Raw genomic sequence first — 22,970 nt, forward strand, 5'->3', positions numbered from 1 at the left:
AGTTTAATAGTTTCTGGTCTTACATTTAGATCTTTAATCCATTTTGAGTTTATTTCTGTGTACGGTGTTAGAAAATGTTCTAGTTTCATTCTTTTACAAGTGCTTGACCAGTTTTCCCAGCACCACTTGTTAAAGAGATTGTCTTTTCTCCATTGTATATTCTTGCTTCCTTTGTCAAAGAGAAGGTGTCCATAGGTGCATGGATTTATCTCTGGGCTTTCTATTTTGTTCCATTGATCTATATTTCTGTCTTTGTGCCAGTACTATACTGTCTTGATGACTGTGGCTTTGTAGTAGAGACTGAAGTCAGGCAGATTGATTCCTCCAGTTCCATTCTTTCTCAAGATTGCTTTGGCTATTCAAGGGTTTTTGTATTTCCATATAAATTGTGAAATTATTTGTTCTAGTTCTGTGAAAAATACCATTTGTAGCTTGATAAGGATTGCATTGAATCTGTAGATTGCTTTGGGTAGTATACTCATTTTCACTATATTGATTCTTCTGATACATGAACATGGTATATTTCTCCATTTGTGTACACTTTGATTTCTTTCACCCGTGTTTTATAGTTTTCTATATATAGGTCCTTTGTTTCTTTAGGTAGATATATTCCTAAGTATTTTATTCTTTTCGTTGCAATGGTGAATGGAATTGTTTCCTTAATTTCTCTGTTTTCTCATTGTTAGTGTAGAGGAATGCAAGGGATTTCTGTGTGTTAATTTTATATCCTGCAACTTTACTATATTCATTGATTAGCTCTAGTAATTTTCTGGTGGAATGTTTAGGGTTTTCTATGTAGAGGATCATGTCATCTGCAAACAGTGAGAATTTTACTTCTTCCTTTCCAATCTGGATTCCTTTTATTTCTTTTTCTTCTCTTACTGCTGTGGCCAAAACTTCCAAAACTATGCTGAATAGTAGTGTTAAGAGTGGGCACCCTTGTCTTGTTCCTGACTTTAGGGGAAATGCTTTCAGTTTTTCACCATTGAGGATAATGTTTGCTGAGGGTTTGTCATATATAGCTTTTATTATGTTGAAGTATGTTCTTTCTATTCCTGCTTTCTGGAGGGTTGTTTTTTTTTAATCATAAATGGATGTTGAATTTTGTCAAAGGCTTTTTCTGCATCTACTGAGATAATCATATGGTTTTTATTTTTCAATTTGTTAATGTGGTGTATTACATTAATTGACTTGCGGATATTGAAGCATCCTTGCGTCCCTGGGATAAAGCCCACTTGGTCATGATGTATGATCTTTTTAATATGTTGTTGGATTCTGTTTGCTAGAATTTTGTTAAGGATTTTTGCATCTATGTTCATCAGTGATATTGGCCTGTAGTTTTCTTTTCAGTGGCATCTTTGTCAAGTTTTGGTATTAGGGTGATGGTGGCCTCATAGAATGAGTTTGGAAGTTTACCTTCCTCTGCAATTTTCTGGAAGAGTTTGAGTAGGATAGGTGTTAGCTCTTCTCTAAATTTTTGGTACAATTCAGTTGTGAAGCCTCTGGACTTGGGCTTTTGTATGCTGGAAGATTTCTGATTACAGTTTCAATTTCTGTGCTTGTGATGGGTCTGTTAAGATTTTCTATTTCTTCCTGATTCAATTTTGCAAAGTTGTACTTTTCTAAGAATTTGTCCATTTCTTCCAAGTTGTCCATTTTATTTGCATATAGTTGCTGATAATAGTCTCTTACTATCCTTTGTATTTCTGTGTTGTCTGTTGTGATCTCTCCATTTTCATTTTTAATTTTGTTGATTTGATTTTCCTCCCTTTGTTTCTTGATGAGTCTGGCTAATGGTTTGTCAATTTTATTTATCTTCTCAAAGAACAAGCTTTTGGTTTTGTTGATTTTTGCTATGGTCTCTTTTGTTTCTTTTGCATTTATTCCTGCCCTAATTTTTAAGATTTCTTTCCTTCCACTATCCCTGGGGTTCTTCATTTCTTCCTTTTCTAGTTGCTTTAGGTGTAGAGTTAGGTTATTTATTTGACTTTTTTCTTGTTTCTTGAGGTAAGCCGGTATTGCTATGAACCTTCCCCTTCAGATCAGATCAGATCAGTCACTCAGTCATGTCTGACTCTTTGGGACCCCATGAATCGCAGCACGCCAGGCCTCCCTGTCCATCACCAACTCCCTGAGTTCACTCAGACTCACGTCCATCGAGTCAGTGATGCCATCCAGCCATCTCATCCTCTGTCGTCCCCTTCTCCTCCTGCCCCCAATCCCTCCCAGCATCAGAGTCTTTTCCAATGAGTCAACTCTTCACATGAGGTGGCCAAAGTACTGGAGTTTCAGCTTTAGCATCATTCCCTCCAAAGAAATCCCAGGGCTGATCTCCTTCAGAATGGACTGGTTGAATCTCCTTGCAGTCCAAGGGACTCTCAAGAGTCTTCTCCAACACCACAGTTCAAAAGCATCAATTCTTCAGCGCTCAGCCTTCTTCACAATCCATACTGCTTTTACAATGTCCCATAGATTTTGGTTGTTGTGTTTTCATTTTCATTCATTTCTATGCATTTTGATTTCGTTTTCGATTTCTTCTGTTATTTATTGGTTTTTCAGCAGCGAGTTGTTCAGCCTCCATATGCTGGGATTTTTAATAGTTTTTGTCCTGTAATTGAGATCTAATATTACTACATTGTGGTCAGAAAAGATGCTGGGAATGATTTCAAATTTTTTAATTTGCCAAAGCTAGATTTATGGCCGAGGATGTGATCTATCCTGGAGAAGGTTCCGTGTGTGCTTGAGAAAAAGGTGAAATTCATTGTTTTGGGGTGAAATGTCCTATAGATATCAATTGGGGTCTATTGTATCATTTAAAGTTTGTGTTTCCTTTTTAATTTTCTGTTTAGTTGATCTATCCATAGGTTTTTTTAAAGCCTCTAATTTCATTCTACATTCATTCTCACCCTGAATTCTTTGATCATCTTTACAGTTACCCTGAACTCTTTCTCAGGTATTGCCTATCTCCATATCACTGAGTTTTTCTCGGTTTTTTATCTTGTTCCTTCCTTTGAAACATATTTCTCTGTCACCTCATTGTGTCAAAATTACTATTTTATGTATGTATAAGTCAGTTACATTTCTTGATCTTGGAGAAGGGGCCCTCTGTAGGAGATGACCTGTGCATTCCAGGAGTCCATTCTTCTCTTGTCACCCAAGAGCCAAGGGCCAGCTTGTCCCGGGGGTAGTGTCTGGCCTGCATTTGCAGATTCTATCCACAGGCTGTGAGTACAATTTTCTTACTTCCGGTATTGCTCCCTAGCGGGTGAGGCTGGTCTAGAGGCTAGTGCAGGCTTAGTGGTGGGAGGGGCTAGTGCCTACCAATTGGTGAGTAGAGCTGGGTCTTGGTCCTCTGGTGGGCAGGGTCATGTCTAAGGGTGTGTCTAGAGGTGGCTGTGGGCATAGGAAGTCTTTAAACAGCATGTCTGTCAATGGATGGGGCTGTGTCCCTCCCTCTTAGTTAGTTGTTTGGCCAGAAGTGTCCCAGCACTGGAGACTACAGGCTGTTGGGTAAGGCCGACTATTGGTACCAGGATATCAACCTATAGAAGAGCTCACACAGATGAACGCTCCCGACATATCCACCACCAGTGTCTGTTTCCCCAAAGTGAGTCACAGCAACCATCACCTCCCCAGGAGACTCTTCAAGACTAGTTGGTCCCAGGCTCCTACGAAATTGTGGCTTTTGCCCTTGGCCCTGGTGTGTATGAGACTTTGTATGCACCCTTTAAGAGTGAAGAGTGAAATTTCTATTTTCCCCAATTCTGTGTAGCTCTTGCAACCAAGTCCTACTGGGCTTCAAAGCCAAATGCTCTGGGGGCTCCTATTCCCAGTGTCAGACCCTCACAGGTCTGACACTGTGGGGACTGTCCTCTGTAAGGGAGACACTGGGGAGAACCTCTGTAATATAATTATTCTCCAGCTTGTGGGTCACCCACCCAGAAGGTATCAGATTTGATTATATCATGACTCCACTCCTCCTACCAGCTTTGTTGTGGTTCCTTCTTTATGTCTTAAGTTGTAGAGATCTTTTCTGGTAGGTTTCAGACTTTTTCAGTGATGGTTGTTCTACAGATTTTTGTGACTTTGGTGTCCTTGGGAGAAGAGGTGAACTCTTCCTTCTACTCCACTTGGGCGCTCTCTCAGGATTCACTTTCCCATTTGCTGCTTTTAATATTCTCTCCTTAAATTTTATTTTTGCCATTCTCATTATAATGTCCTCCTGGTGTGTTCCTCTTTGGCTTGGTCCTCTATAGAATTCTGCACTTCCTGGATTTGGCAACTGTTTCCTTTTCCCAGGTTGGGGATGTTTTCTGCTATTATGACTTCAAGTATGTTCTTGGCCCCTTGCTCTTTTCCTCCTTCTGGGATCCCTACAATGAGAATATTAGATTCCTGATGTTGTCCCAGAGGTCTCAAACTGTGCTCATTTCTTTTCATTCTTTTGTTTTAAATATAAATTTATTTATTTTATTTTATTATTTTATTTTTTCCAGAAACATTTATTTTTTTGAATATTTGTAATTGATTTTTTTTTAATTTAAATTTATTTTAATTAGAGGCTAATTACTTTACAATACGGGGAGGGAGGGGGGAGGGGGGTTCAGGATTGAAATGTATTTATTTTAATTAGAGGCTAATTATTTTACAATATTGTATTGGTTGTGCCATACATCAACATCATTCTTTTTTTTTTTTTTTTTCTGTTCAGGACCAGCAATTTCTACTAGTCCATCTTTCAGCTTGCTGATTCATTCCTTTGTATTATTTGCTCTCAGTTCAGTTCAGTTCAGTCACTCATTCGTGTCTCTTTGCAACCCCATGAATCGCAGCACACCAGGCCTCCTTGTCCATCACCAACTCACGGAGTTCACTCAGACTCACATACATTGAGTCGGTGATGCCACCCAGCCATCTCTTCTTCTGTTGTCCCCTTTTCCTCCTGCCCCCAATCCCTCCCAGCATCAGAGTCTTTTCCAATGAGTCAACTCTTTGCATGAGGTGGCCAAAGTACTGGAGTTTCAGCTTTAGCATCAGTCCTTCCAAAGAAATCCAGGGCTGATCTCCTTTAGAATGGACTGGTTGGATCTCCTTGCAGTCCAAGGGACTCTCAAGAGTCTTCTCCAACACCACAGTTCAAAAGCATCAATTCTTCGGCACTCAGCTTTCTTCAGAGTCCAACTCTCACATCCATACATGACCACTGGAAAAATCATAGCCTTGACTAGATGGACCTTTGTTGGCAAAGTAATGTCTCTGCTTTTCAATATGTTATCTGGGTTGGTCATAACTTTTCTTCCAAGGTAAGTGTCTTTTAATTTCATGGCTGCAGTCACCATCTGCAGTGATTTATTCTGGTTTATTTTTCATTTCAGTTATTGTATTCTTCATATTTGTTTGGTTGTTCTTTGTATTTTCTAACTCTTTCCTAAAAACTTCTAACGTCTCTCTCTCTCTGCATCCATTCTTCTCCCAACTTCTTTGATTATCTTTACAATAATTACCCAGAACCACTTCTGGGGTAGGTTACCTATCTCCACTTCACTCAGTTCTTCTGGGGTTTTGCTTTGTCCCTTCATCTGGAATATTTTGCCTCGTCACCTCATTTTGCCTAACTTGCTGTTTTTATTTTTATGAGTCTGGTAGCTTGGTTATGTTTCCCATCCTTGGAGAAGGAGCCTTTTGCTGGAGACATCGTCCCAGCAGCACACTTCCCCGTGGTCACCAGAGCCATATGCTCTAGGGGTTCTCCTTAAGAGGTCTGTCTGTCTTCTGGGCCTTTCTCTTGTGGCAGACTGACTGTTGTGAGTGGTCTAGCAAACTTGGTTGGCTCTTGGTCTCTTTAGTTACCTGGTGTGTCTTGGGCCTAGGCTGCTGGCCAGTAGTTGGCAGAAGTGGGTCGCCAGGCAGCTGACTACAAAATCACAGGGGATTCCAGGCTGTACTGGCTCTCTGGTGGGTGCACTGAGGGTCTGGGGATGTTGCCTGCCCACTGATAAGTGAAGCCAGGTTCTAGGGCAAGTTCCAGCCTACTGGTGCTGATGGATAGAACCAGGTCCTGAGGTCAGGTTGCCAGGCCCCAGGCAAACACCTAAAGCAGGTGTAAGATCGCTGGTGGGTGAGGCCAGTTCTTGACGAACTTTTCTGTGGGTCCTGAGTTTTCTTGAAACTTGTGCTGGCCTGCTAGTGGGAGGGCCAGTTCACAGACAGGCCTTTTCTTATGGCTGGTGTGTGCATGCTCGTGGGCAGAGATGTTCAGAGGCAGACAATGGGCTAAAGGGGTCTTCAGGAAGCCTATTTGCTGATGGGTGGGGCTGCATTCATGCCTAATTAGCTGCTTGGCTAGAGGTGTCCCAACATTGATGTCAAAATGGCCCTTGCCAGTACCAGTGTCCACATGGTAGAACAAACTCCCCAGATAACTTCCACCAGTATCTATGTCCCCAGGGTAAGCTGAAGTGAGAGGAGGTGAACTCAGGCTCCTTCTACTCTGCCATCTTGCACATTCTCTCCTAAACTTTTTTCTTTTAATTGAAGTATAGTTGATTTACAATGCTGTGTTAATTTCTACTCTACAGTGATTCAGTTATACACACACACACACACAGTTTTTTTGTGCTCTTTTCCCTTATGTTTTTTTTTCCACAGGATATTGAATATTTTCCCTGTGCTATACAGTAGGACCTTCTTATTTATCCATCCTATTTTTAATAGCTAACATCTGCTAACCCCAAACTCCCACTCCATCACTGCCATGTTGACCCCCGCTTGGCAACCCCAGATATATTCTCTAGGTCTGTGAGTCTGCCAAACTTAATTCTTTTTAAAAATTTTTATTTATTTATTTATTTATGTTTTTAATTGAGGGATAATTGCTTTACAATATTGTGTTGGTTTCTGCCGTACATCAACATGAATCAGCCACTGGTATACACACGCCCCCTCCTTCTTAAACCTCCCTCCTACTTCCCACCTCATTCCACCCCTCTAGATTGTCACAGAGCACCAGTTTGAGTTTCCTGAGTCATACAGTCAGTTCCCATTGGCTGTCTATTTTCATGTGGTAGTGTGTATGTTTCCATGCTACTCTCTCCATTTGTCCTGCCCTCTCCTCCCCCACCCCGAAACTTAATTCTTAAATGTTATTACTTTAGCCAGCTATTTTTCATCATAGATTCAGGTATAATAAAGGCAGTATAAAAAGTAAAAGCCATGAAGAGGAGGAGGAGGAGGAGAGACTGATTCTAAATCAGGTTCTCACTTTAAAATTAAAATAAAAATTTAAAGGGAGACATCCCTAGTGATCCAGTGGTCCACTGCAGGGAGCCCAGGTTCAAACCCTAGCCCTGGAACTGTGATCCCCCAGGCTGCATGGTACAACCAAAAATAAATAATTTTTTTTAAATAAAAGGAGAAAAGGAAAACAATAATCTTTGCAATTTTTGTAGAGAATCTATATAATAATCCTTAAAAATGGAAGTTAGTTAACAAATCTATTTTACTCAATACAGTAATATTTTTATATATCACCAATTTTGAGATTATTTATATTCTAAAATATTGCTTCAACCCTCTAAATCATTAAAAAATGTAGAACTGCCATCTACTCTAGCTGAACAATTATATACAATAAGTTGGCCAAAATTCTTCTATTTTTGTATATCTTATATGTGGGTGGTATTGGTTAGTTCTTATAAGTTATTTTAAACACTAGCATATCATCAAAAATTGTTATTAAAAATAATATGTTCACCAAAGTATTTCTCAAGTACAAGATTATCTATTTCCCAGAAAAAGAAACATTATTGTATTAAGGCTAAAACTCAGAAATAAAGTCAAGATACATTCAAGGAAAGCTTTCGCTGAAAGGTTAATTTGCTCATCTTTGCAACTTTATTATGTTTATTGTGCAGGCGATGTACTTTCAGAGCCTAGAATATAAAATCACTTATTAGTAAGTTAATACTGTGGTAATTTATTCTGTAAATGTTAATATTAAATATGTAATTCATTTTCTACAATATTCAGATTTTCAAGTTCTGCTAAATTCTCAGGCCACATTATTGTCAACTTAGGATACCTCTAGATGGGTATAAAATTTGAATTCTACTCTTTACAGAAGAAGATAAATTCTCTTATTTGTCAAGCTCTAAATATGAAAACATTCTACAGCTTTGGAGAAAGCCAATGAGATTCCAAATTTACAATAAGGCAACACAAGCTGTGCATAATCCTACAGGAAAAGAAACCCAGATTTTTAAATAGATAAGATTATGCACAGAAATAAAGAGCAATCAATTTCAAATTTGAAACAGAATTTCAAGAAAGAAGGAAATATCATAACATATGGTAACTGGTAAATAACTTACCCCTAGCTCCTTAAAGTAGAACATATAATGGAAAAGGAGAGTCACACAGAGAGCTAAAGAAGCACCTCCAGAATCCTCACAGTGAAAAAGATAATGAATTACTGAATATGCAATATTTCTGAATGGAAATGGAAATGACCAATCTCTTCCAAGCCCTTCACTGCACAGATGAGAAATGCGAGGGGACAGGGCAAGGGATCAGGTAGATCTCATCATCAGCTGTGTTACTTTCAACAGAACTTATAATTGACTGAAGAGTGATTGATAATTGATTCCAACAGTAATTGATTGTCTGCAGCAGTAATTAAGCAAAGGAGAAAAGGAAAGATATAAGCATCTGAATGCAGAGTTCCAAAGATTAGCAATGAGAGATAAGAAAGCTTTCCTCAGCGATCAGTGCAAAGAAATAAAGAAAAACAACAGAATGGGAAAGACTAGAGATCTCTTCAAGAAAATTAGAGATAACCAAGGGAACATTTCATGCAAAGACAGGCTCGATAAAGGACAGAAATGGTATGGATCTAACAGAAGCAGAAGATATTAAGAAGAGGTGGCAAGAATACACAGAAGAACTGTACAAAAAAGATCTTCATGACCCAGATAATCACGATGGTGTGATCACTCACCTAGAGCCAGACATCCTGCAATGTGAAGACAAGTGGGCCTTAGAAAGCATCACTATGAACAAAGCTAGCGGAGGTGATGGAATGCCAGTTGAGCTATTTCAAATCCTGGAAGATGATGCTGTGAAAGTGCTGCACTCAATATGCCAGCAAATTTGGAAAACCCAGCACTGGCCACAGGACTGGAAAAGGTCAGTTTTCATTCCAATCCCAAAGAAACGCAATGCCAAAGAATGCTCAAACTACTGCACAATTGCACTCATCTCACATGCTAGTAAAGTAATGCTCAAAATTCTCCAAGCCAGGCTTCAGCAGTACGTGATCTATGCAATTCCAGATGTTCAAGCTGGTTTTAGAAAAGGCAGAGGAACCAGAGATCAAATTGCCAACATCCGCTGGATCAGGGAAAAAGGAAGAGAGTTGCAGAAAAACATCTATTTCTGCTTTAGTAACTACGCCAAAGCCTTTGACTGTGTGGATCACAATAAACTGTGGAAAATTCTGAAAGAGATGGGCATACCAGACCACCTGACCTGCCTCTTGAGAACCTATATGCAAGTCAAGAAGCAACAGTTAGAACTGGACATGGGACAACAGGCTGGTTCCAAATAGGAAAAGGAGATCGTCAAGGCTGTATATTGTCACCCTGTTTATTTAACTTATATGCAGAGTACATTGTGAGAAACGCTGGGCTGGATGAAGCACAAGCTGGAATCAAGATTGCTGGGAGAAATATCAATAACCTCAGACATTCAGATGATACCACCCTTATGGCCGAAAGTGAAGAGGAACTAAAAAGCCTCTTGATGAAAGTGAAAGAGGAGAGTGAAAAAGTTGGCTTAAAGCTCAACATTCAGAAAACTAAGATCATGGCATCTGGTCCCATCACTTCATGGGAAATAGATGGGGAAACAGTGGAAACAGTCTCGGACTTTATTTTGCGAGGCTCCAAAATCACTGCAGATGGTGACTGCAGCCATGAAATTTAAGACGCTTACTCCTTGGAAGGTAAGTTATGATCAACCTAGATAGCATATTGAAGAGCAGAGATATTACTTTGCCAACAAAGGTCCGTCTAGTCAAGGCTATGGATTTTCCAGTGGTCATGTATGGATGTGAGAGTTAGACTGTGAAGAAAGCTGAGCGCCAAAGAATTGATGCTTTTGAACTGTGGTGTTGGAGAAGACTCTTGAGAGTCCCTTGGACTGCAAGAAGATCCATCCAGTCCATTCTAAAGGAGATCAGTCCTGGGTGTTATTTGGAAGGACTTATGTTGAAGCTGAAACTCTAATACTTTGGCCACCTCATGCGAAGAGTTGACTTATTGGAAAAGACTGATGCTGGGAGGGATTGAGGGCAGGAGGAGAAGGGGACGACAGAGGATGTGATGGCTGGATAGCATCACCGACTCGATGGACATGAGTTTGAGTGAACTCCGGGAGTTGGTAATGGACAGGGAGGCCTGGTGTGCTGTGATTCATGGGGTTGCAAAGAGTCGGACATGGCTGAGTGACTGAACTGAACTGAAATGAGCAGTAATTGATAATCCAACTGGAGGGAAGGTTACAGTACCTCTCACTAGTGAATAACAAGAGTGGAAGTATTAAACAGCATGTTTGGGAAATGGGTCAGGAAAAAATGGAAACCGTCTCTTTGGCTTCCTCACATCTTCTGAATGTTCTCTTCATTAGTTGAGTTGTGGCAAGGTCCTGCAATAAATCTAAAGCAAAATATTCCTGAGTTGTCCCAATTAGTGCAAGGAAGAAAAACAATCTCATCATAGTTTCCCTTCATTGATGATACCTTGAGAAAATGCTCACCTCCTAGCCACCCTTCTGGATGGACACCTAAGCAGCCTCTAAGGTAATTAAGCTTGCAAAGAACACAGCTCACAACACGTCTGGTGGAATGGCTTAGGGGTATTTGCTCGGCTCAGCTCTCTGTCGCTTAGTCGTGTACAACCCTATGAAATGCCATGGGCTGTAGCCCGCCAGGCTCCCCGTCCACGAAATTTTCCATTCAATAATACAAGAGTGGGTTGTGATTTTTCCTACTCTAAAGGGTCTTCCCAGATCAGGGATCGAACCCACGTCTTCTGCATCTCCTGCACTAGCAGGTAGATTCTTTACCACTGTGCCAACTGCTGAGCTAACAGCTAACATCTTGAGAGCCTCCTATGTGCCAGGGGCTCTTCTAGGCTACATTTGTGCATTTAAATCTCACAAAATTTTGTGAGACTCATCATTCCCATTTTGTAGAAGAGGAAATTAAGGCACAGAGAACAGAATACATTGCAGAGATTTCCCAGGTAAAAGTGGGGTAACTGGGATTTATGCATAGGAAAACTGGTTCAAAGCTCAATCCTCATCACTTGGGGTGAATAGAAACAGAATTTCTACTACTCCCCAACAACCACCTCTACTCTTGACAGTGTGGACCCCTACATACCTATTTGTTCATCAAACATGTTCTGATCTGCCTCAAAATGTCCGGTACTATGTTAGACACTGGAGGGACAAGTAGAATGGAGGAGCTCTAGCTTTAAGGAGGACAGTTGTCTATGAGATGCACATAATACAACAATTATGGGAGAGCAAGTAAATACAGAGTCCCAGAGCAGAGCTATCAAAGGAGTCAGGAGGGAGGCCTCTCAGGGAATGTATCTAAGAGGGAGTGAAGTCTAATATGAGTTTAGATTAAGAAATAGGTATTCAGTGAATTAAAAAGGGGCAGTAGGCATAAGAAGGAAAGATATCAAAGAAAGACATGAAGGATGCTAAACTTTCAGCGTGTCTTTTTAAGGTCAGAACAAACTGAACATCTAGGAAACAGTGGGTGATGGGGCTCAAGGCAGAAGATGGCAAAGGAAAGGCCTGCATGTCACTCAGGTCTGAGTCTTGTCTCTGACACCATGAGCAGAGAGCAGACATGAGTACGTTCAGATTTCAGAAGCACAGCTCTGTAGGTTAACTTTTTTTTTTTTTTTTCTAATTCTGTAATACAACATACACTAAATACCTTAGCAGAATCACCTGACATCTTGCAAATCACTTCATATCTACAGAAGAGCCCAGGACCTTACAATTCTTTGTATTTCCTTCAATAAAGACCACAAATACCTTGCACATAGTATGTCAGCAGACAACCAATAGTGCAGTAAAGGAAAAACACCCTTTGTAAGCTATTAACTTTTATCGCCTTCTATCCCTTTACAGCAGCTGCTTGATCTGTTTGCCCCTCTCATGAGTCATCAATGGTAAAGACTGGAGATCTCGTCAAGAGAACTAGAGATACCAAGGGAATATTTCATGCAAAGATGGGCACATTAAAGGACAGAAACAGTATGAACCTAACAGAAGCATTAGATATTAAGAAGAGGTGGCAAGAATACACAGGAGAACTACCCAAAAAAGATCTTAATGACCCAGATAACCACGATGGTATGATCTCTCACCTAGAGCCAGGCATCCTGGAATGTGAAGTCAAGCTGGCCTTAGAAAGCATTACTATGAACAAAGCTAGTGGACGTGATGGAATTCCAGTTGAGCTATTTCAAATTGTAAAATATGATGCTGTGAAAGTGCTGCACTCAATAGGCCAGCAAATTTGGAAAACTCAGCAGTGACCACAGGACTGGAAAAGGTCAGTTTTCATTCCAATCCCAAAAGAAGGCAATGCCAAAGAATGTTCAAACTATCACACAATTGCATTCATCACACACGCAAAGTAATGCTCAAAATTCTCCAAGCTAGGCTTCAATAGTACATGAACTGAGAACTTCCAGATGTTCAAGCTGGATTTAGAAAAGGCAGAGGAACTAGAGGTCAAACTGCCAACATTCATTGGATCATAGAAACAACATGAGAGTTCCAGAAAATCTACTTCTACTTTATTGACTATGCCAAAGCCTTTGTGTGGATCACAACAAACTGAAAAATTCTTCATGAGATGGGAATGCCAGACCACCTTATCTGCCTCCGAAGAAATCTGTATGCAGGTCAAGAAGCAACAGTTAGAACTGGACATGGAACAATGGACTGGTTTCAAATTGGGAAAGGAGATCGTCAAGGATGTATACTGTCACCCTGCTTATTTAACTTATATGCCGAGTACATCATGTGAAATGCCAGGCTGAATGAAGCACAAGCTGGAATCAAGATTGCTGGGAAAAATATCAGTAACCTCAGATATGCAGATGACACCACCCTTATGAAGGAGAAGAGGAACTAAAGAGTCTCTTGATGAAAGTGAAAGAGAAGCGTGAAAAAGCTGGCTTAAAACTCAACATTTAAAAGACTAAGACCATGGCATCTGGTCCCATCATATCATGGCAAATAGATGGGGAAACAATGCAAACAGTGACAGACTTTATTTTCTTGGGCTCCAAAATCACTGCAGATGGTGACTGCAGCCAAGAAATTAAAAGATGCTTGCTCCTTGGAAGAAAAGCTACGACCAACCTAGACAGCATATTAAAAAGCAGAGACATTACTTTGCCAACAAAGGTCCATCTAGTCAAGGCTATGTTTTTTCCAGTAGTCATGTATGGATGTGAGCATTGGACCATAAGGAAAGCTGAGCACTGAAGAATTGATGCTTTTGAACTGTGGTGTTGGACAAGACTCTTGAGAGTCCCTTGGACTGCAAGGAGATCCAACCAGTCCATCCTAAAGGAGATCAGTCCTGAATATTCATTGGAAGGACTGATGCTGAAGCTGAAGCTCCAATACTTTGGCCACCTGATGCAAAGAGCCAACTCATTGGAAAAGACCCTGATCCTGAGAAAGATTGAGGGCAGGAAGAAAGGGGGACCACAGAGGACGAGATAGTTGGATGGCATCACTGACTCAATGGACATAAGTTTTGATCAAACTACAGGAGGTAGTGAAGGACAGGGAAGCCTGGTGTGCTGCAGTCCATGGGGTCATAAACAATCAGACATGACTTAGCAACTGAACAAGAATGGCAAAAGCTCAGTAGGTTAAGAACACAACTTCATTTCACCTCCAAGTCCTATTGCCCCAGAAAGATAGTGCTACGTTGTGTCCGACTCTTGTGATATGAACTGTAGCCCACCAGGCTCCTTTGTCCATGGGACTCTCCAAGCAAGAATACTGGAGTAGGTTTCCATTTCTTCTCCAGGGAAACTTCCAACTCAGGAATTGAACCCAGGCCTCCCGCATTGCAGGCAAATGCTTTACTGACTGAGCTATATGGGAAGCCTCCAAGCGAAGAGTAAAAACAGTATGTGACCTCTATGGCTTTTTTCACATTCACACCTCAAATTGTAACTGTTTTCCAGATGCCTGCTGGTTTTCACTCTTAAAACTGTCAGAACAGTTTCTCCTTTTTTTTTTATTTCTAAAACTAAAATACCTAATTTGTTGCCTCTGAGCTAGGGGGAGTTTCCATAAAATGAAAATGTACTTTCCAGAAGAATTCTGTCTTCCCCTTAACACATAATGGGGAACACCTTGCCAAAATAGCACCCATTTCCCATGCTTCCACAGGGGGACGACTGTGTCTCCCCCTTCCCAAGTACCCCGACCCACCCCACCACCCCCTGCAGAGTCACCGCACCAATGTGTTGATAATCTACCTAAGAACATTCAGAGTCTGAGGTAAACTTCAAGGAAGACTAACTAACTAACGTATGTTTCCAGACCACAACCACCTCTTTCTATCTCCCCTTTAACCCCTCTTTTTCTTACTCTGGTCTCTACTGTGATTGTTTACTTGTCTTGTAAATTGTTGTTTTGTAGGTCTGTAATTAACATGTGACTTCACGTCACTTACTGCCTTAGAGTTTAGACAAAATACACTTTCCCCCCAACTCTTTAATATGTCTAAGTCACTCTTATGCAATTCAAGTTGCTTGTTTTCATGTCTCCGTTACTATTCCTTCAAAATTACATCCCCTACCCCTTTCTTTGATCTAACCAATTCTTTTATTACTCTCTGAACTTGTCTATGTCATGACACAGGTGAGTAACCCCTCAAGTACCATCAACCAGGCTACATTACTTCATCACACGTGTTCCCTTGATGTGCCTCTAAATAAAGATGTATCTGAAACTAACAATACACTGTACGAGCAGTCATTGTATAAGGAGCACTATAAAGGATATTCTGAAAGGAGAACCAATAGAAAAAGAATACTCAGTTCCTCAAGTAAGTTTGCAATCCAATTGGGCACTGAGAGGACTGATCAGAGCAGGATCCTGGGGGGAATGTTTTAAGCCAATTTCAAAGGAGATTAAAACTGGACTGAGTTCAAATCGTACACATTTTCCTGACCTTTGAGAATTTATTTGCATACAATGTAAAGGGTAAGAGAGTACTAATTTTGTTTAATTTTTTCATTATCTAACACTCAGTAACAGATGTGACGTTCTCAATAAATACCGTAATGTATAGGAAGACCCAATGTTAAATTTCCTGATGTTAATAAATTCCTATCCAAAGCCAGAATTTTCAAAGGTCAAATTTTATTCTATTTACCTTTCAGCTAGTCCATTTACATCAGAAAGATGTTGAGAGTGTTAGGACAATGCTTTGAAGCACATATTTTATGTGTAACTTCAAAAGCAAAAAATAAGTTAAAAACTAGGCAGTAACCAATTTAACTACCATAAATTAATCTTTAACATAGGAGTAAACATTTTTAGAAACTATAGTTGACATTTGGCTATTCATATACTGTAGCATGTAAACGAATTTACAGTTTAAATAGTATTTCAAATGCCAAAGAATAAAAAAAAATACAGAATACAGACAGTCCTGTTTCTGTCTTATGACATAACTCTTTAGCTAGGGTAGCTTTCAAATCATATTGGTGGTTTAGTCACTAAATCATATTAGACTTGCGACCCCATGGACTGTAGCCCACCAGGCTCCTCTCTCCATGGGATTCTCCAGGTAAGAATACTGGAGTGGGTAGCCATTTCATCCTCCAGAGGATCTTCCCAACCCAGGAATCGAACCCAGGTCTCATGCATTGCAGGCAGATTCTTTACCGACGGAGCTACAAGGGAAGCCCCTCAAATCATATTATTTTTATTAAAATAATCAGTAAGTGGGGTCTAAAGAAAGTAGCTTTGTTTTAAAACTTCCTAACCCATGGGCCTGGGGTGACAGCACCGGAAGGTAGCAGCGGGTCTCTCCCCATGTGCACAGAGAACTCCTGAGCCTTCCACCCCTCCCAGCTAAGAAGAGGCATTAGGAATCTTGGGCCTTGTCTAGGGATATGGAGTTCTCAGAATTATTAAGTACAGGGAAAGAGCAAAAGTCAAAACCAATTCAGTGTACTCCAGAGCACTTGAATGGAGAGAACAGGTGCCTGAAGAAAACAGAGTGAACACACCAGCCACATCACCTCCACGGAGGGACCAACCCTCTGCACTCATCACACCCATCAGTCACAGAGCAAACTGGCCAGAAGCCTCTCACTTCCTCTGCAAGGGCAGCTGACAGACAGACAGACTGCTGTCTAGTAACTAGAAGCAAGGTGCGTTACACGAAAGACAGAGCTGCACATTTTTCAAGAGTAGTGAAGCACTAAAGTTTGAGAAATGGACACAATGTAGCAGAAAGTTAAACATGTATCTTTGATCCACTCAGCTTCAATCTAAGCTTCTAAAACAAATCTTGACATCAGACTCTTATGTATGGTATAAATAGGATAAGTTAAATTTCTCATATAATCATTAGATGATTCTGCCATGAGATGGTATTAAATAGCCATAGGAAAATTACATGCATGAAAGTCTAGATTTTATCATAGTGGAGAGAACATGAGGTACAAAGTCAGACCTCTTGTTTAAATCATGACTCTTACCCTTTATCAATTTTTGACCTAAAGCAAGTTAATTTCTACAAATGTCACTTTCCTATCGGTTAAATATGAATTAATAAAAATGACTTTAAAGGGTTATTATAAGAATTGCCTAAGATAATACAGTAAAATAACAGGTGCACAGTACACAGGTTTCTAGTTTCCCAAATCCCTCTTAGGGCTGTTATTTCAGGTTTTATGAAACAGACACATATCATCACAGAAAAGAACCCGTCCTCAAGTAAACTAATGACAAAGAGCCAGGGACTCCAAGAGTAAATGATGTCACTACTGAGTGCTTGACTTCAACTGCCTCCCAATTAATTTACTGCATTTTTCAGTTTCTAGATACTTCACTGGCAACAAGGAAATGAGAAGGCATGAAATTTAAATTAGTCTGTTTTGCTTATGAGTTTTCAGACTATAACATCAGGTGTTTTAAAATTACCCAGTTCATCAGGTTTTCCACATACTATTTACTGGCTCAAAGCTCAAGAAAAATGGAAAATCGCTATAATTTTATACACACACATGAATGTCTACCTTATATTATTCTATATGAAATCTTAATACACAGAGCAACGTTGTATGTGTTGATAGTGTAGAATACTTTTTGTTCGGGTTTTCTTTGGGATTATCAATGTAACAGAGAATTCAATAATATGCACCCTGAAGATAAGAACTAGAAAAATCTAACATATTATCTCAAATTAGATAATTTACAACATAGTCATGACAAAAAACTGCTGCAAGAATAATGAGATATTTTGAGGGCATAAATTTTTCTGATTATTTCTTTTTACTTCTCTTCATTATATTCACTCTTGACTAATCACTAAACTTAGACAGCATCACTGACTCAATGGACATGAATTTGAGCAAACTCCAGGAGATAGAGGACAGGGAAGCCTGGCGTGCTGCAGTCCATGGGGTCACAAAGAGTTGGACGTGACTTAGTGACTGAACAACTACAAGGTAATGTACTTCCAGCTGAGTCCACCAGACCTCTCCAAGTACCCCAGCCTGACAGAGGTCTCTGTTCTTAAAAAAAAAAAGAAGCTGGGGAAACCTATTTTATGACATTATTCTTAAGAGTATCTTTACTCTTATCAAAGTGACCTGTCTGGCTATATTTCTGAAAAGCACCAGAGGATTTATAAAATGAAATTTTCAACCAATTTTTATCTCTACTTCTCCTCCAGGAGGAGCAAACTTCAATGTACGCTGCAGGGCTGCTTTTTTTGAAAAGGGGAGTCAATTTATACTTGGAAAAGTTTTCAAAAATCATCAGATTCTTTGATTTTTACAGAGAAGAACACCATATCCCAGATAGTATGCCATCACTAACCAGAAATTGACCTGGGCCTGGAACCTGGGCAAGAGCCATCTAATTTTCTATCTAGACCCCCCCTCCAGAGAACATGCTTCATGCTCGTAATTTATAATACTAAGTTATTTTCAAATTATAGTTGGAAAATATATAAACAAATTTTAAAAATGATTTTATATCCAAAAGAACAACTGCTAACCCCAATTACTATTCCATATAAATGTTTCTTATTTTTTCAGGAGGTGCATTTTGGTGCAAGAAAAAGAAGACATTAGATTTGACTTCTTTAGTAACAGAAGAAGAAAGTTTCTATGGAAATTAAACAGATACTAACTAAAGTTTCATTCACCAAATCAACCTAAGAATATAATTTGATTTTTAAAAAGCTCTGGACATTAAAAAAAATCATATCCATATGATTATTAGTTCAACCAGACACATTTCCACACGACACCTGAATGGCCACTGTTTCCTAGTGGAGCCAGCAGTTGTGGCCCAGCTCTCTGGCTGGATGTGGAATGATATGGGCTCTGAGGAGCTTGTGCCCAGAGCCACTTCAAGGCTGATTTCTTTGGCCAAGTCTGAATGGAACAAAACACCCACCCACCTGCCTGGAGTCTCCTGCAGGCTGAGAAACACAGGTGGCCTAGCTGGCTGGGCAAATGGAAGATAAGGCAGACAAACACGAGAGAAAAGGATTCCACAGCCTAATTAAGTCTTCTTACCTGCTGAGCAGCATCTGAACATTTTTTCGGAGTTTCTAAAACAGCAGATTGAGAGTCTGGGTTGAAAAGGAAGAAGACAGGCAATATGTTAAAGAGCAGATTTTCCCATTTCTTTGATCAGAAAATGAAACTAACTACAATATACCTTCAACCACAATAAGCACCCAAACACCCAGGCTACTTTCCAGCTATACTTCCGTGTTATGAGGACATGACCACTTTTCAGTACATGTAACACACAAGATGACACGCTCATGTCACTAGGTATTTTTAAAATTAGATTAGCACTATGCCCTTCTTTACACATCAGTCATGATTACTTATCTCAATAGTTAGTTTCTATTTTGTGCCAGGAAGTATCTGCTAAGACAGTCACTGCTCATATTATTCTCTTTAAGTCTGTACAGTGATGGAAGTCAACTCCCTAGCCTGGAAGGACGGGGTCCTGGGTACCTTATCTGACTGTTGACAGCTGATCTTGCACTTTCAACAAGAGATAATGTGCCCTCACTAATAGGCACTGAGTGATGGTCATCTGAGACAGAAACTATGGGACTGCAGCTTCTTCATGCTGTAAAACCTAAGGGATAGCTAAGGCTATATTTCCTTCTGTTTTTTAAGCTAAGGGATGCTTTCTGTGAAGCTCACATGGGAGTTACAAAAATAAAGACATAAGAGAGCCTCCAGGAACTACCAGCAATCGTGGATTGGAGTCTGAGAAGGACTTCTCCTGTCCATGGTTGCATCGCGGTGAGGAACTGAGGCCCAGACACAGCTGGTAGGGAGACAAAGATGAGTCTGTCTCCCCACTGTCCCATTGCTCCCCATCCCAGACTGGCACACAGACCAGATGCCTGACAATACATAGAAATCACTATGGCGGATACCTCAGACTTTTCTAATTTAGCAGCATTTTAATTCACGTGTGTGACAATGCACAGAAAAAGTAAAAAAAAAGGCATTCATGGTTTAAATCATACAACGTATTGTTAAACTACATTGAAAGTTCATTTCACTTGGATTGAAGCATGGTCTCCACCTGGGCCCCACGAGCCTCCTTCGGCCTTCTCCTCTCCCGCCACCCCGACCTCTGTGCCATCCCCACCTGCTAAGCACACTCTGGCCACACTAGCCTTCCTGCTGCCCTGTGCATACAGTCCTGCTCCCTCCAGGGGATCTGGGTGTGTGGGGATCTCTGCACACACACCCACCCTCTCCCTGCTCCATGGAGCACCCCGTTCCCTGTTGCTCTCTCCACCAAGTCAATCCTCAAACAAAATGCTATAGAATTCACTTGTTTGCCAACTTATTTCTCTATCTTACCTGACTAAATCAAACTCTATGAAGACAGACACTTTGTAGATTCTTTTCCTTACTGACTCCCCAGCACCTAGAACAGTGCCTGACACACAGTAGATGTGTGAAATATTTGTTGCTGTGGGAGGGGATGAAAGGTGAGACCAAAGGATGGTGAAACCACGGAAGCAAAGCGGGAGCCCCAGGAGAGCAGGCGCTGGGCAGGGCACAGGTCGCCATGCCATTGCTAGGGCTGCACCTAAGTTCAGGGTACATCTTTCAGAACAAAATCACTGGGAACAGCACGGCATAATCACTCACCAACAGGTATCACTGTGGCAACAATACTAACAAGCAGCTTTAACACACAAGTGTTTTCCCGAATACTATATTTCACTAAGTTAATCAAAAGATTTGTCTCTCATACTGACAGCTCTATTTTGAACTCAACACAAGAGCTGGCCATTTTTGAAGAAAGATATTTAACATCAAAGTGAGGACAGTTAATATTAAAGCAAATCTAGGCTCTAGAACACTTCTGTTTTCTGCTGGTTTTAGTCATCTTCAAATCCTCCAAAACACAACAGACTTGAGACAAGACTCTAGGGCTTTGTAGAAAGGAGGACATTTTCACTTCCTTGTCTGTCTATGCAAGCGATGCAGGCAGAGCCCACAGAGTCTCCAGGAGGGTCACAAACAGCCCTTTCCCTTAAAGACACATACAGTGTTTCCCAGTTTTGTTTTGTTTTTTAAATAGTCCTATGCCACATGATCTGCTCCAAAAAGCAAACCTCTGGATTCCGATGGTAAAAAGAATGTCACCGCCTCACCAAAACAAAGAACTAGAGAGTGTTATCAATATTCCACTGTTCTGAACACCTACATGTAAACTTTGATCTGAACTGAGTTCATCCTCTCACCCTCACCTCTTTCACTACTTCCTTGAATCAGTGTGTTATGACGCCTAGGAGAAATTTATACGTCAAAATATTCTCTTCCAGATCACAAGCTGGAGCACAGGAGTTCTAGAGGGTCAAGATTTTAAGGTGAAAGAAATGTACAGAATAACTACAAAGTAAGGGGAAACAAATGAGAATAATCAAGAGAAGAAAGAAAAACAAACATCGAGAAGGAAAACGGGAGAGAATAAGAAGGAAAAAGAAGGGGAAGCAAAAGAGCAAAAGGAAGCATGAAAAATCACAAAAGGGCTGTCCACCGAGGGACGACACAGGCTGGGCTGTGCCCAGTGAAGGGCTTCTGAGCACCGGGCCAGTCAGGAGCCTGTGGGCAGGTAGGGGAGAAACCCACCGGGTTCCAGTGTCCTCCGAGTGTGGACCCCTCATGCGAACTACCAGGGCACTGGCCTCCCACCCCTCCTCCCAGAACTGGAGAGCTTTTCAGAACTGCCTTCTGTCAGCCCTGCACCCGCAAACAGTCCCTCTTCATCATCAGGATGGGTGTTTTTGGAGTGACCCAGGGAGAGCTCTCAAGAGCACATCTCAAACTGCCAACTCCTCCACCCACCCTTCCTAAGGATTAAGAAACTCAGTTTAGTTCAGTTCAGCCACTCAGTCATGTCCAACTCTGCCACGCCATGGACTGCAGCACGCCAGGCTTCCCTGTCCATCCCCAACTCCCGGAGCTTACTCAAACTCACATCCTTTGAGTCAGTGAAGCCATCCAACTAGAAGTCTATGAAACTAGACTGGTTTTAAAAAAACATTACTGTCTGAAGTAGAGTGGGAGAAAGAACATTCCTGACAAAAATTTAAATGCTCCATTTTGGAAAAAAAAAAAACAAACAGAAACCTCACAAAAATTTCTGGGCACTCCAGAATTCCAAATATGCTTCAAAAATGATCTCTTTATCATCACAAATAAGCCAGTGACTTACAAAACACACTTGGATGAGGTTTACATTTGTAGAGAGGACAGGAAGAAAAAGGGTAGGATATGCTAGGAATGGAACAAATCAAATACCCTTCAAAATGCAGAAAATACAGCTTCTGAAAATGAACTAAGCAGTCTCTCAAAACTTTTACATTTTGATGAAAAATGTGCTTATATAAAATTACTAAATTATAGCTTCTTTAATGATCAATTTGATTCAAATCTAATCAATTTAATCTAAAGAAAATTCATTAAATTTCATTTAAATTCCATGACTTATGATTAGCAGCCTAACCAATGGTAGATGTCTTTACTCTGGTATGCCATATCCTTACACAAATGAAGGTGGGGTTAAAAATGTAATTTCCCTAAAAGGGGTCAACCCTGTATTCTGTTTATTTGATTATTTAATAATCTGGATCTGCCCCTCGATTCCAACAAAGGATGTCCACACAGAGGCATTAGCCTGCATATATGAGGGGAAAATGCGAGCTGATTTAAAAAAACAAATAAATAAATAAAACTGAACATGGAGAATCATCTCCAGGAGACATGGTTGATCTGCTTGAGAGCATTTTATTCCTGAGTCAGGTGGCAGGTTGAGAGATAAACATCATCAACCCCGCCCCCCACCACCCCCCAAGCCCCTTCCAGAATCTCTGCTTTTCCTCAAGTGAACATGGATTAAAGCATCAGGAAAAACCTGGAAATGAATTGAGAATGCACTTCACACTATATTTCATCCCACAGAAGCTCCTTTATTTAGAAGCCATAGAAATACTTCTTTTGGATACTAGAGGACAGAAGAGTTGTCCTTCTGAGATTATTGCTTTTCATCTCACAGACACAGGGCATGATCCAGCTGTGTCCCCACTTCTCTTTCTACCTTAACCCTGAGGGATA

At 40.5% G+C, this 22,970-nt stretch overlaps 1 protein-coding gene across 1 annotated transcript in view; it reads right to left on the reverse strand.

The window, feature by feature from the left end:
* The window catches only part of FMN2 (formin 2), a 356,666-nt gene that overhangs the window by 225,419 nt on the left and 108,277 nt on the right, over positions 1–22,970 (reverse strand). The window contains exon 4 of the mRNA XM_027530594.1: positions 18,882–18,937. Coding sequence (XP_027386395.1) covers positions 18,882–18,937 — 56 coding nt within the window. The remainder of the gene's footprint in view (positions 1–18,881; positions 18,938–22,970) is intronic.

Source organism: Bos indicus x Bos taurus, chromosome 28, assembly GCF_003369695.1.
Source record: "Bos indicus x Bos taurus breed Angus x Brahman F1 hybrid chromosome 28, Bos_hybrid_MaternalHap_v2.0, whole genome shotgun sequence".
NCBI lineage: Eukaryota > Metazoa > Chordata > Mammalia > Artiodactyla > Bovidae > Bos > Bos indicus x Bos taurus.